The sequence below is a fragment of the Mustelus asterias genome, chromosome 23, assembly GCF_964213995.1.
Source record: "Mustelus asterias chromosome 23, sMusAst1.hap1.1, whole genome shotgun sequence".
Taxonomy (NCBI): domain Eukaryota; kingdom Metazoa; phylum Chordata; class Chondrichthyes; order Carcharhiniformes; family Triakidae; genus Mustelus; species Mustelus asterias.
This window is the reverse complement of record NC_135823.1, coordinates 18,889,428-18,905,114: the sequence shown is the minus strand read 5'-3', so window position 1 is coordinate 18,905,114 and position 15,687 is coordinate 18,889,428. Positions and strand designations below refer to the sequence as shown.

Here is a 15,687-nt window from a genome sequence, read left to right as displayed (position 1 = left end):
CAAATTGAATTAAAAGTGAGGGTAATCAGTATATTTTACTTACTGGTTTGGTGTCTGAATACTGAAACATAATTAGTTGCTTAATGCTGATGGAAGTCATCACAGTTGCTGGATTTCTGGAGATCCCTTTGGCACCAGTTGACATTGGGATATCCATGCTACTTGCTAGATCTTTCTGGGCAACTTCCTCCAAGATCAGCAACCATCGCTTTGCTGCAGATCGTGCTGCCTGGTCTTCTGCGTGCCTTAACAGAAAGTGAGCAGGAACTCCCTTTCTCATTAAACCCTTGGAAGTTGGCAGAGGCGGGAGACCTTCATCCCATCCATCCAGGCTAGATTTGTAATCATGTTCTAGAAATGAGAGTAGTGCACTAATCCAGTATGCCAACCAAATCTTATACTTAATATAGTCATTTCATTACCAAAAGAGACCATTTGGCCCATCAAATCCATGCCAGCTCTCTGAGGATTCAATCCATTTTGTCCCATTCCCCTGCTGTGTCCCCATAACTCTGAAAGGTTACTCCCCTCAGTTTTCTTTCGAATTAATCAATCATCTCTGCTTCCACATAGCTTAGAGGCAGAGAGTTCCAGCTCATTACAGTCCTTCCTCACGCCACCCTTGTCCTCCTGTCCAGAATCTTAAATCTGTGTCCTTTATACGATCAACTGATGGGCACAGCCTTTGTCTTATCTGAACCCATTCTAATTTTGTACTCTATAACTGTACAAAATATGAAAGATCAATCACAGTCAAGTCTGAAATGCCTTCTACACGAACATCATATTTTATTCTGAGAGCACAATATCTGGAGTAAATCACCAAAGCTATGGCACGTAAAAGTATTTTTATTTTCCAGTTATAAAAGCAGATCATTGGTGAAGCTGAGAAGCAGTCAAAGCCATCTTCAGTTATCACAAAACCAAAGTTATAATTTTGGAACTTGCAAACATGTAAATTAGGAGCAGGAGTATGCCACTTGGCCCCTCGAGCCTGCTCCGCCACACAATAAATCATAGCTGATCTGAGTACAACCTGCCACCTACATGTATGATCTTACACCCTCTTGTTTGTTAAGAATCTATCTCTATGTCTTAAAAATATTCAAAGACTTTGCTTCCATTTAAGGAGGAGAGTACCAAAGACTCTCAACCCTAAGAGAAAGAAAAAATTCTCATCTCTATCTTAAATGGACGACCCCTCATTTTTAAACAGTGACGACCACCTCTCCCCCCCCCCCCCCCCACCCCACCCCACCACCCCAGTTCTAGATTCTCCCACAAAAGGAACTGCATCATCTGCTAGTTATATCATTGCCATTCTGCAGAATTTTGTTGGCACAGTGGTTAGCACTGCTGCCTGACAGTGCCAGGGACCTGGCTTCGATTCCCAGCTTGGGTCACTGTCTGCACATTCTCCCCGTGTCTTCATGAGTTTTCACTGGGGTGCTCCGGTTTCCTCCCACCGATGTGCTGGTTAGGTGCATTGGCCATGCTAAATTCTCCCTCAGTGTAGCCGAACAGGCGCCGGAGTGTGGCGACTAGGGGATTTTCACAGTAACTTCATTGCAGTGCTAATGTAAGGCTACTTGTGACACTAATAAATAAACTTTAAACATCCTCTTCACATCCACACTGTCAATACCCACTGGATCTCACATGTCTCAATCACTGGTTATAAATGGTTTGAAGTTCTGGCAATGTGATATTTTCAAGCAGGCAGTGAAAGGGTGGGATTCAATTGACAGCAGGTGAATGCAGAATACACCTGAGTAGGAGACAGAGACCAGTTTGAAGCAAGGTAGAAGGCGATCAGCTGATTTTGAATGAGAACTGCCATGTATGGTAGCGATTGTTATTTCTATCTTATTGAAACATATAAGGTTCTGAGGGAGCTCGAGGCAGTAGATGCTGAGATGATTCTTCCTTTGGTGGGAGAATCTAGATCTACGGACACGGTTTAAAGATAAGGGGTCATCCAGTTGAGATGGAGATAAGACATTTCTTCTCTCAAGTCATTAGTCTTTGGAATTCTCTTCTAAGAGAGCAGTTAGGTCTGGGTCGCTGAATATACTCAAGGCCGAGTTAGACAGATTTTTGATTGATAAGGGAATCAAGGTTATGGTTATCAGTGAGAAAGTGCCATTAAGGCCACAATCCGATCAGCCATGATCCTATTGAATGGTGGAGCTGGCCTGATGGACCAAATGGCCTACTTGCTGCTATTTCTTATGGGTTTATAAAACCAATATGCTTCACCTGAATTAATTCAACAACTTGCTGGTGTTGTAGCACTTGGGCAGCAAATGAGATCTTACTTTAAAGTTTTAAAATTTATTTATTAGTGTCACAAGTAGGCTTACATTAACACTGCAATGAAGTTACTGTGAAAATCTCCTAGTCGCCATACTCTGGCACCTGTTCGGCGACATTGAGGGAGAATTTAGCACGGCCAATGCACCTAACCAGCATGCTTTTCGGACTTGTGGGAGGAAACTGGAGCACCCGGAGGAAACCCATGCAGACACGGGGAGAATGTGCAAACTCCACACAGACAGTGACCCAAGCTAGGAATCGAACCCCGGTCCCTGGCACTGTGAGGCAGCAGTGCTAGCCGCTATGCCACCATGATCCTACTGTTGTAGAACAGGATTTAAAAAATGGCAAAAGTATAAAAATCACTGACCATTGTGCACATTTACAACTGATTATAATCAGTTCTGATGAAAGATCACAGCCTGAAACTAGCTCTGTTTCTCTCTCCACAGGTGCTGCCAGACCTGCTGAGTATCTCCAGCATTGTCTGTTTTTATTTTATCTTTGATATGATTGGTTCTTTGGAGAGCTATTGTGAACCATTAGAATTTGATAAATGCGAAAGTCCAAGCATATGTAACGCAGTTTAAAATCCTCAGTGCAGAGTATCTACGTATTTAATGCACACTATCGTCAATCTTTAATGGGAGACATTGTCAGAGCAGGTGAGAAGCTGCAAATCAGGGCTTACTGTCCCCATCTTGGTTTAATGATTTAGAAACGGAATTGCAGCCAGTCTCTCAGCAGCGATGAATAAAGGCAGGAGGGTCATTGCACACTTCAAGTCCTTGTTAAACCATTTTGTGAATCCAATTTTCTCAAGCAGTGGGTCCTAACCTTGAGTGCGCCAGAGAGGAAAAATTGCTTCACAGGTCAGTGTGGAGCAACAAATAAAACCTGTTCATATTCTAACAACTCAACTGGTTTATTCATATCCTTCAGAGGAGGGAACAAAACTGTTGCAGTGCAGAAGGAGGCCATTCATAGAATTCCTACAGTGCAGAAGGAGGCCATTCATAGAATTCCTACAGTGCAGAAGGAGGCCATTCGACCACAATCCCATCCAGGCCCTATTCCCATAACCCCACACATTTATCCTGCTAATCCCCCTGACACTAAGGGTCAATTTAGCATGGTCTAACCCGCACATCTTTGGATTGTGGGAGAAAACTGGAGCACCCGGAGGAAACCCACGCAGACACGGGGAGAACGGGCAGACTCCACACAGATTGTGACCTGAAGCTGGAATTGAACCTAGGTCCCTAGCGCTCTGAGTAGCAGTGCTAACCATTGTACCACTGTGCCGCGCTGTTATGGTGGCACAGTCCATTGCTACACAGGTTTTCTAGATGAGCAAATCACCTAAGCACCGTGACACCTGCCTACTCTCTGTAACCCAGCACATTTCTTGTTTTCAGATGACAGTCTAATTTCCTTTTGAATTCTTCAGTTGAACCTGCCTCCACCACACTCTCAGGCACACATTCCAGGTCCTAACTACTCGCTGCATGAAAAAGTTTCTCCTCATCTCATCTCATTTTCCCCTTACCTGACCAGGCCAATATATGGTTCCAATGCCAATCCAATGTGGTTATGTGTGTGAGGAAGTGGTGGCCCTTCTGCTTCAAGTGGTTTGATACGACCGAATACATTTTTGGCTACATCAGAAGGCAGTTCAGAGTTAAATTTTTTGAAATTTATTATTGTCACAGGTAGGTTTGCATTAACACTGCAATGAAGTTACTGTGAAAATCCCCTAGTCGCCACACTCCAGTTGCCTGTTCGGGTACACTGAGGGAGAATTTAGCGTGGCCAATGTACCTAACCAGCATGTCTTTCAGACTGTGGGAGGAAACCAGAGCACCCGGAAGAAACCCATGCAGACGCGGGGAGAACGTGCAGACTCGGGAATAGAACCCGGGTTCCTGGCACTGTGAGGCAGCAGTGCTAACCTCTGTGCCACCCGTACCTAGTGTGATCTTAGTGTGATCTGACAACCACATGCCTTAACATAATTAATTATTGCATTGTACTGACTGCAGCCTGTACAAAGAGGTCGTGAAAGATGCCCTTTATATATCAATCTCAAATTGGAGGGTTGCATTATCGATTCTTGCAAAACGTTTGATGCAAGTGCTACAGCCTAATCCGGCACAAAGATAAGGAATGACAAGGTAAAAACTGTGAGAAAATAACTCCGAAAAGTGAGTTAAAGTGTTTGAAGAAAATGGCATTTCTAAGATGCTGACTCACCCAGCTATTACAGGTTTGCTCAGAATAACAAGCGGCAGAAATGAAAGTATTTACACAAACTCTGTCAGAGTGAGGTGGTAGTTCGAGATATCTGGATGCAAAGCACGAACATCCCAAGTTCAAAATGTTCTTTACAAGGACGGTGTAATTCTGAAACCCAGGCACATTCTTTATATCTATATGTGATAGTTAAATGAAAGCGCATCCCTGTTACTAGCCGCTTGTCCGTTTCCTTCATATTTTGAGTCGGTTTTCACAAAGTGGCTCTAAAATTTCAGTCCCAAACCAAATTACATCAAACAGATGAATGTGTAACTGCTGGAACTTGAGGTTTCTAGCAGTAACCTGTTACAGCATTTGTAAGAAAATGGCAGCAGCCTTTAATGTTATTCCACAGGCAGGCATCTCATAACGCTACTTTCACACCTACCGTCAAACCCCTTTGATATAATTGTGCATTCTGGTAGACTCTGGCTTCTGATAGTAATGATGAATTCACCACTAAAACATTTTCTCAGCAATACCGTTCTATTTGCAGATTAGTCGGTCATGATAACACATCAGAAGAATTTTCTCATCAGATACAACTGCAACCGGTGATCATTATTGGTGGTGTTCAATGACTCCATCCACTCTGCAAAATCTGTTGCTTTGCACCCTAGGGAGAAATACTACACTCACACACGCTCACGCACACATGTACACACACATACACTCATACACAAGCACACACATGCACACACACACACATGCACATACACTTATACACATGCACACACACACACATGCACATACACTTATACACATGCACACACACGCGCACACAGACACACAAGCAAACACTCACGCATGCACACACAGCTGTTTTTATGGAATGCTTTTAATGCTTTTTAAGAAATATCCAGATGATGGCAGAAAAAAGGGAATAGTGGTTCAATGGGGGATAGATTAGGGAGGGTAACTTAAATAAAAACAAAAAATGCTGGATAAACTGAGTAGGTCTAATAGCAACTGTGGAGAGGAACAGCGTTAATGTTTTGGATCTATATGATCCTACAGAACTGAATCAAGATTGAAATGTGAAGGACTGTAGAGTTGGAAAGGGGGCGGAGGAGGTGAGGTAGAATAGAACATGGATAGATCGGGGAAAAGGAAATATTGAAAAATTTGTCCTGGATATAAGTCAAAAGGGAGTGTTAACGGTGCCATTAAGAGATGAAGAGTGCTAATAGCAGCAAAAGGTGAGATAGCAGAATGTGTTAATGGGAGCGACTGAACAGCCAGGGACAGGTCGCCGGGGGGGGGGGAGGGGTGGGGTTGCGTTGGGCAGACCATGGAGCTGAAAGACAATGGATGGTAACTTAAAGATTGGTCTAAGAAATGGGTTTAGAATAGTAGAAAACAAAGGAAGAGGATTAGGGAAGGAGTTCCAGAGACCGGGACCAAACAGCTGAAGGTGGGACACCAGTGGTAGAGAGAGACGAGGGCTGCACAATAGACTAGAATGAAATAAATAAAGAGTATGGGAGGTGATATAAGGCTTACGGACCATTTAAAGTTCAGTTGTGGTAAGTCTATGAAGGGTTTTGAACCTGAGGACAAAGGGTCATCCGGACTCAAAACGTCAGCTTTTTTCTCTCCTTACAGATGCTGCCAGACCTGCTGAGATTTTCCAGCATTTTTTCTTTTGGTTTCAGATTCCAGCATTCGCAGTAACTTGCTTTTATTTTGAACCTGAGGATTTAACACTTAAAAGTACTGGGTGAAAAGGAAGGAGGACAGCGGGAATGGGCAAACAGAACTTGGTCTGGGACAAGGTATGGATGTCTCAATGTTGGATAAGTTACAGGGAAGTGTGTGGGAGGTCAGGAAGGTTAGCCACTGAAAAAATCAAGGTTAGGAGTGGCAGAAACATTTCTAAGGAATTAAACTTCACTGAGGCCGAGATAGGAATGGAAAAGGAAAGTCTTACACATCTTTAATATAAGCGGCCCTGGTGGTGTTTAGAGTGTGGGATTTGAAGTTCAGTCTGGTAGACATCGAGGGCTCAAAGCTGTAGAAGCCCTGGAGGAGTACAGAATGTGCAAGAGGGAACTTAAAACGGAAATTAGGAGAGCAGAAAAAGGGGGCATGAAAGTTTTTAAAGTTTATTTATTCATGTCACAAGTAGGCTGACATTAACACTGCAATGATGTTACTGTGAAAATCCCCAAGTCGCCACACTCCGGCACCTGTTCGGTTACACTGAGGGAGAATTTAGCACGGCCAATCCATCTAACGAGTGCGTCTTTCGGACTGTGGGAGGAAACCGCAGCACCCGGAGGAAACCTATGCAGACACGGGGAGAACGTACAGACTCCACACAGTCAGTGACCCAAACCGGGAATCGAACCCAGGTCCCTGGCGCTGTGGATCAGCAGTGCCAACCACTGTGCCACCATGCCACCCAATATACTGGCAGATAGAATAAAGGAAAATCCTAAGTTGTTTTACAAGTACATTAAAGGTAGAAGGATAACTAGGAAAAGAGTCCCATTAAGGACCACAGTGGTAATTTGCGTGTGGAGCCAGAGGATGTAGGTAGTGTTTCAAATGAATACTTTGTGTCTGTGTTCACCAGTGAGAGAGACATGATGAGAAATCAGAGATAAGGACTGTGATACAATTAAAGAAATTAACATAGAGAGGAGATCCTGAGTGAGCTGGCAGGCTTAAAGGTAGAATAATCTCCGGGGCTGGGTGAAATATATCCCAGACTGTTGAATGAGCCAAGGGAGAAAATAGCAAGGTGATGGCAATAATTTTCAATTCATCTCTGGCCACAGGAGAGGCGCCGGAGGATTGGAGGACAGTCAATGTTGGACAATTATCCAAGAAGAGAGGAAGGGGTAAACCAGGGAGCTACAGTCCAGTCAGTCTAACCTCAGTGGTGGGAATCTATTGGAAGTAATTCTGAGAAACAGAATTAATCTGGATTTGGAGAGGCAGAGATTAATCAAGAACAGTCAGCATGGTTCTGTTAACGGGGGGTCATGTCTGATTCAACTTTTTGAAGAGGTGGCCAGGTGTGTAGATGAGGGCAATGCATTTGGCATAGTCTTCCTCGACTTCAGCAAGGCTTTTTATAAGGCCCCAAATGGGAGACTGATAGCGAAGGTAAGAGTCCATGGGATCCAAGGAAATTTGGCAAATTGGATCCAGAATTGGCTGAGTGGCAGGAAGCAGAGATTCCTGCCACAAGGATTCTTAGAGATAGGATGTATGCGCATTTAGAAAGGAATAAACTCATTAACGATAGTCAGCATGGTTTTGTGAGATGGAGGTCATGCCTCACTAACCTGGTGGAGTTTTTTGAAGAAGTGACTAGAATGGTTGACGAGAGAAGGGCCGTGGATGTCGTCTATATGGACTTTAGTAAAGCGTTTGACAAAGTCCCTCATGTTTCCCAAGGTCCTGCCATTCATCGTGCATTCTCTTGCATTATTTGTCCTGCCCAAGTGCATCACCTCACACTTATTCGGATTGGATTCCATTTGCCACTGATCAGCCCATCTGACCAGCCCATTGTGATCCTCCTGTAATCTAAGGCTATCCTCCTCATTATTTATCATCTCACCAATTTTTGTATCATCCACAAACTCACTGATCAACCCTCCTCCATTCAAGTCTAAATCATTTATATAAACCACAATCAGCAAGAGCCCCAACACTGATCCCTGCGGGACTCCACTGGGCACAGGCTTCCAGACAGGGTTGGTGCAAAAGGTTGGATCTCATGGGATAAAGGGGGAGGTGGCTAGATGGGTGGAGAACTGGCTTGGTCACAGAAGACAGAGGGTGGTAGTGGAAGGGTCTTTTTCCGGCTGGAGGCCTGTGACTAGTGGTGTTCCGCAGGGCTCTGTATTGGGACCTCTGCTGTTTGTGATTTATACAAACGATCTGGAAGAAGGTGTAACTGGGGTGATCAGTAAGTTTGCGGACGACACGAAAATGGCTGGACTTGCAGATAGTGAGGAACATTGTCAGAGGCTACAGAAGGATATAGATAGGCTGGAAATTTAGGCAAAGAAATGGCAGATGGAGTTCAATCCAGATAAATGCAAAGTGATGCATTTTGGTAGAACTAACGTAGGGGGGAGCTATACGATAAATGGCAGAACCATAAAGGGTGTAGGTACGCAGAGGGACCTGGGTGTGCAAGTCCACAGGTCCTTGAAGGTGACATCACAGGTGGAGAAGGTAGTGAAGAAGGCATATGGCATGCTTGCCTTTATAGGACGGGGCATAGAGTATAAAAGTTGGGGTCTGATGTTGCAGTTGTATAGAACATTGGTTCGGCCGCATTTGGAATACTGCGCCCAGTTCTGGTCGCCACACTACCAGAAGGACGTGGAGGCTTTAGAGAGAGTGCAGAGGAGGTTTACCAGGATGTTGCCTGGTATGGAAGGGCTTAGTTATGAGGAGAGATTGGGTAAACTGGGGTTGTTCTCACTGGAAAGACGGAGGATGAGGGGTGACCGAATAGAGGTGTATAAAATTATGAAAGGCATAGATAGGGTGAACGGTGGGAAGCTTTTTCCCAGGTCGGTGGTGACATTCATGAGGGGTCATAGGTTCAAGGTGAGGGGGGGAGGTTTAACACGGATATCAGAAGGACGATTTTTACACAGAGGGTGGTGGGGGCCTGGAATGCGCTGCCAGGCAAGGTGGTGGAGGCGGACACACTGGGAACATTTAAGACTTATCTAGATAGCCACATGAACGGAGTGGATACAAAAGAATAGTCTAGTTTGGACCAGGGAGCAACGCGGGCTTGGAGGGCCGAAGGGCCTGTTCCTGTGCTGTATTGTTCTTTGTTCTTGTTCAGAGGGTGATGGTCAAGGCGTGATTTTCTGTCTGGAAGCCTGTGCCCAGTGGAGTCCCGCAGGGATCAGTGTTGGGGCTCTTGCTGATTGTGGTTTATATAAATGATTTAGACTTGAATGGAGGAGGGTTGATCAGTGAGTTTGTGGATGATACAAAAATTGGTGAGATGATAAATAGTGAAGAGGATAGCCTTAGATTACAGGAGGATCACAATGGGCTGGTCAGATGGACTGATCAGTGGCAAGTGGAATCCAATCCGGATAATTGTGAGGTGATGCACTTGGGCAGGACAAATAATGCAAGAGAATGCATGATGAATGACAGGGCCTTGGGAAACATCGAGGATCACGGGAATCTTGGTGTGCATCTCCAGACTTTTTTAATGCAGGATATGCAGCTCAGAAAAATGCCATTTGGCCCAACCATTCACTTTCTAACTCGAGCACCTTTCCATTGTTCCTCATTTATTGTCAGAACCCCCAATTCCCTTCTCTCTCATCTACTTGAGTAGCTTCCACATAATTTCCCCACATTGCCTTGCCTTGTTTGTCCTGTCAAAGTGCATCATCTCACACTTATCCAGATTGAATTAAGGGAGGCAGTGGTGTAGTGGGATCATCACTGGACTAGTAATCCAGAGACCCAGGGCAAGATGTGGTGACCTGGGTTCAAATCCCTCCATGGTAGATGGTGAAATTTGAATTCATTAAAAGATTGCCATAATGATGACCATGAAACCATTGTCAATTGTTGTAAAAAACCCATCTGGTTCATTAATGTCCTTTAGGGAAGGAAATCTGCCATCCTTACCTGGTCTGGCCTACATGTGACTCCAGAGCAATGTGGTTGGCTCTTAAATGCCCTCTGGAATGGAGGGCAGTTAGAGATGGGCAATAAATGCTGGCCCAGCCAGTGACTAAATTAATCTTTTAAAAAATCACTCCTGTGGTAACGAGTCTCTCATTCATACCACTCCCTGGATAAAGACATTTCTTCTGAATTCCCTATTGGATTTTTGAGTGACTACCTTATATGGATGACTTCTCATTTTGCTCTTCTCCACAGTGGAAACATTCTCTGTGTATCCACTCTATAAAAACCTTTCAGAATTTTTTAAAGACCGTTATTACGATACCCAATAACCTTCCCTTTACCATTTTTAACTAGTAAATGAAATGATACATAAGGAGATAAGAACTAGGAGCTGGAGTAGGCAATTCAGCCCCTCGAGCCTGCGCCGCCATTCAATGCAATCATGGTTGATCTCATCTCAGCCTCAACTCCACTTTCCTGCCCATTCACCAGAATCCTTCCAACCATTACTAATTAAAAATCTGTCTATCTCCTCCTTAAATTTACTCAATGTCCCAGCATCCACCAAGCTCTGGGGTAGTGAATTCCACAGACTCACAAACCTTTCTCCTCATCTCTGTTTTAAATCTGTCATTCCTTATCTCAAGATCATGACTTCTTGTTCTAGATTGCCCCACAACATCTTTGTCAATCGCTTTATCATAGAATCCGTACAGTGCAGAAGGAGGCCATTCAGCCCATCGAGCCTGCACTGACAACAATTCCACGCAATCCCCATAAGCCCACGTATTTACCCTGCTAGTCCCCCTGACATTAAGGGTCAATTTAGCATGGCCATTCCACCTAACCCGCACATCTTTGGAGTGTGGGAGGAAACCGGAGCACCCAGAGGAAACCCACACAGACACGGGGAGAACGTGCAAACTGCACAGTCACCCAAGGCTAGAATTGAACTAGGGTTCCTGGCGCTGTGAGGCAGCTGTGCCACCATGCCATCCATCATCTTATACATCTCAATTAAATCTCTCATTCTTCTAAACTCCAGCGAGTATTGGCCCAAACTGTTCAATCTCTCTTCATAAGACAAACCCCTCATCTCTGGAATCAATCTAGTGAACCTCCTCTGAACTGCCTCCAATGCAATTACATCCCTCCTCAAGGGGACCAAGACTGTGCACAATATTCCAGGTGTGGTCTCACTAATGTCATAGAAACATAGAAACCCAACAGTACAGAAAGAGGCCATTCAGCCCATCGAGTCTGCACCGACCACAATCCCACCCAGGCCCTACCCCCATACCCCTACATATTTACCCACTAATCCCTCTAACCTACGCAATTCAGGACACTAAGGGCAATGTTTAGCATGGCCAATCAACCTAACCCGCACATTTTTGGACTGTACAGTTGCAGCAAGACTTCCTTACTTTTATATTCTATTCCTTTAGCAATAAATGCCAAAATTCCCTTTGCTATCCTTATTACCTACTGTACCTGCTACTAGTTTTCGGTGAATTATGCCCGAGGACACCCAGATCCCTCTGTAGTTTCTCTCCATTTAGATAATAATTTGCCTTTCCATTTTTCTGACCAAACTGGATAACCTCACACTTATCCACTTTAAACTACATCTGTTACATTTTGTCCCATTCACTTAACCTATCCATATTCATTTGTAAATTTCATATTTCATTATCGCAACTTACCATCCCACCTATTTTAGCGTTATCTTCAAATTTGGCTATGGTGTCTCCTACCCCTGCATCCAAGTCATTAATATAGATTCTAAATAGCTGGGGCCCAAAGACTGAACCCCGTGGCACCCCACTATAGTTACATTTCGCCAACCCAATAAAGACCCATTTATCCTGACTCTGTTTTCTGTAGGTTAGCCAATCCTCTATCCAAGCTAATAAATTATGCCTACCCCTACGTAATCGTACCTTGAGTATTAACCCTTTGTGTGGAACTTTGTCAAATGCCTTTTGGAAGTCCAGATATACTATATCTACAGGAGCCCATTATCCACTTTGCTTGTTACATCTTTGAAGAACTCTGTGGTGCAGAATCTCATGAGCCCGTGTATAAACAATGAAATGTGAAATAAGAGCAGAAATGCTGGAAAAACTCAGCAGGTCTGGCAGCATCTCTGGAGAGAGAAGCAGTGTTAATGTTTTGTATGCATGGCTCTTCTTAAGAGCTGAAGAGAGGTAGAACAGTGATTGGTTTAATACCGTGTCCAGGAAGGTGGTGGGAGTGGGAGAAGTGCGGTTAGGGCAAAACCAAAGATCAAGAATAGGTTGAATGTCAGAAGAAATAAATTGTCATGGACACAAGACAAAAGGAGTGGCAATGGTAGTGTTAAAGGCTAAAGCATGTGTTAATAGTGGCATAAAGCTCAGGTAGAATGTGTCAATAGCAGAACAAGGATCAGCACTCTCTGAAAGCAAAACATGAGAACGGGATAGAAGACTAGCATGGGGTGGGGAAGGGGACATGAATCAATCAAAATGAAGGACAGGGTTCATATGAAGTCTATTGTTTCCATTGAAAGTAAGCAGTTGTAGAGATCACACCAGAACACAAACTTTATTTCAAAACATTTATTAAAAAAATTAAAACTTTGTTCATAGTTCAAGTACAACTTTACTGCCAAAAATACAACAACGTCTTGGCAATTGTAAACAAATCCTTTAGATGCTACTTGTCGAAGTCTGTACACATCAAAGACTACAATATTTTGACTTTAAATTAAAAAAAATCAAGTACAAATATTTCACAGTCAATACCACAAAATGAACATTCCTTAGGAGACATCTCAAAATAGCCTCTCATTTTGTGTGTGTGTGCGTGTGTTCAGTGTTTGTTTCTCAGTCCTTGCGCCTTGCTCTGTCCCAGTGTGTGAGCTGACCAGCAGTTAGAGAGATACTGGAGTATTGTCCTCTGCACAAGACACGAAGACCACGCCAGTCTTTGGAAATGTCCTCACTCTTTCCCTTTCCCAGGTTCACGCCATTGTAGAGACGGGCAGCAGGAGCATCTGCTTCCCCCAGCCCTATTTTTCTGAGGGGGGGGGGGGGGCGGTTGGGAGATCCATCAAATTGTCTTCTGTTCAAAATAAACAAGCTGAAGGCTTAACTGATCACACACCGGTCCTTGTCCCTGGCCTGACCCCCACCGATGGCCTTCTCTTTGATGTACATCAGGTCACTGTGCACACTGGGTCTCCGGGCGAAGGGCGCCACGATGCCATAGGCATCCTCATCTTTGATTTTTCTGCTTCGGAAGGTTTTCCGGTGCAGGATGTCACAGTACTGCACCGACACCTTCCTGTGGAGGTCTGGGCTCATCTCGCTTGGCAGCTTGGCCATGGTGAACAGGGTCTGGAACATCTCGTCCACGTTGCTGTTCCGTTTGGCCGAGATCTCGAAGTAAGCGCACTTGGAGTCGCCCTCCAGCAGCCGCTGGATCTTCTCCCTGGGCACCTCCCGGTAAAAGTCCCGGTCGCTCTTGTTGCCGCAGATGACAATGGGGACATCAATGTTCTCCTTGGTTTTATTCTTTAGGCAGGACTTGGTCTCCACGATCTGCTGCTTGAGCCGCTGCACCTCCTCGAAGGAGTGCTGGTTGTCCAGACTGAAGACAAGGATGAAGACGTCACCTGCAAAGGGTTAAAGCACAGTTAGAACTCTGGCCAGCCACACACATCAGAATTTTTTACACCTCCATCCCCTCGGCATCTTAACATATCAACTCACTCCCAAAATGAAATAAAAGCAAATAATACTGCAACACTGGAGATCTGAAATAAAAACAGAAAGTGCTGGAAAAACCAACTCTGTGGACAGAAATGTTTCAACTCCAAACTGACCCGTTGGAGCTGAGTACTGGAGTCGAAACAAATCTTGTTACTGTCCACGCATGCTGTTTTTCCAACAATTTCTGCTTTCATTGCAGCCCAGGCACAGAGTGGAGTGGGATGTACAGATTGTTGGCCATTCGATTTTAAACCGAGGTTTTAATGCAATATTTCTGACATTAATAAATTCAGCTTAAAGTTTAAATGCAATATTTTAGACATTTAAAATCAGCTTAAAATTTAAATGCAATATATTAGATATTTAAAAATCAGGGTGAAATTTAAATGCAATATTTTAGACATTTAAAATCAGCTTAAAATTTAAATGCTATATATTCGATATTTAAAAATCAGGGTGAATTTTAAATGCAATATTTTAGATATTTAAAAATCAGGGTGAAATTTAAATGCAATATTTTAGATATTTAAAAATCAGGGTGAAATTTAAATGCAATATTTTAGATATTTAAAAATCAGGGTGAAATTTAAATGCAATATTTTAGATATTTAAAAATCAGGGTGAAATTTAAATGCAATGTTTTAGATATTTAAAAATCACGGTGAAATTTAAATGCAATATTTTAGATATTTAAAAATCAGGGTGAATTTTAAATGCAATATTTTAGACAGTACAGAATTCAGCTCCAGATAAAATATATCAGAGTTTAGGGCGTAGCCTGTTGCTTCGCAAGTTGGTGGGAGTTATTGGGAAGTTCCCAGTGCAATGTTGCTGCTTTAGGAGTGGGGGGTTCTTACCTGTGAGGATGGAGAGGCGCCGCATGGCCGGGAAGGGATGGTTCCCGGACGTGTCGAGGATGTCCAGCTGGTAGACATCGCCGCGGATGCTGTAGAACTTGCGGTGAAAGTCCTCGATGGTCGGCGTGTACTGATCTTCGAACTTGCCGCTGAGGAAGCGGGACACGATGGCGCTTTTGCCCACCTTGGAGGAACCGAGGATGACCATCCGGTAGCAGTTCTTAGCGGGGATGTTGAGCTCAGTCTCGCAGGGTGACATCTTCATCATAACCGGAGGGGGGAATGAGGCTGAGAAAGGGGGGAGTGAGAGAGAGAGAGCGAAGCTGGAGGGAGAGTGGTGGAAGGACTCTCTCTAGACAGCTCAAGCAGCAACTGCAGACGGCAGGGAGCTGCCAGCCACTTTTATAGAGGGCTGCAACTGGCGTCATTCCGCGTGTAGAAGGTAAACAGTGGGACAGAGTGTGTCTGAGAATTAGCAGCACGTCAGCAGCCTGGCCAGAGCTCAGGCCAAACCTCCTGTCAGCTTCAACCTTGTTCTGAGCTGCCAGAGAGAGGGACAGGGAGCTGAACACTCCGTCCGTCGCTGCATTTAATCATTCAAACAGTGCAGCCAGTACTCACCCCCTCTGAGTGTGGGGCAGGGACACTGTGTGCTACACGCACACACACACAGAGGCCATTCGGCCCATCGTGCCTTCACCTATCCCAATCTCATTCATCTAAGTTTAAAGTTTTTAAAGTGTATTTATTAGTGTCACAAGTAGGCTCACATGAGCCCACTCTCATCACTAGCAATGTAATGGAAGGTGTCGTGCCATCAAGTG

General features: G+C 44.3%; 1 protein-coding gene across 1 annotated transcript; it reads right to left on the bottom strand.

The window, feature by feature from the left end:
• Positions 1–12,843: 12,843 nt before the first annotated feature.
• Positions 12,844–15,239, bottom strand: rasd1 (RAS, dexamethasone-induced 1). Its single transcript, XM_078239790.1, has 2 exons — positions 14,864–15,239; positions 12,844–13,909 (listed from the first exon to the last, which is right to left on the bottom strand). Exons 1-2 carry the CDS (start codon positions 15,129–15,131, stop codon positions 13,383–13,385), a joined length of 795 nt encoding a protein of 264 aa, XP_078095916.1. The 5' UTR covers positions 15,132–15,239; the 3' UTR covers positions 12,844–13,382.
• Positions 15,240–15,687: the final 448 nt, after the last annotated feature.

Excerpts from the sequence above, each read along its gene's own strand:
- rasd1 (XM_078239790.1), bottom strand. The coding sequence starts at position 15,131 with ATGATGAAGATGTCACCCTGCGAGACTGAGCTCAACATCCCCGCTAAG. Across the intron at positions 13,910-14,863 it reads GCGCCTCTCCATCCTCACAG|GTGACGTCTTCATCCTTGTC; the intron begins GTAAGAACCCCC and ends AACCCTTTGCAG.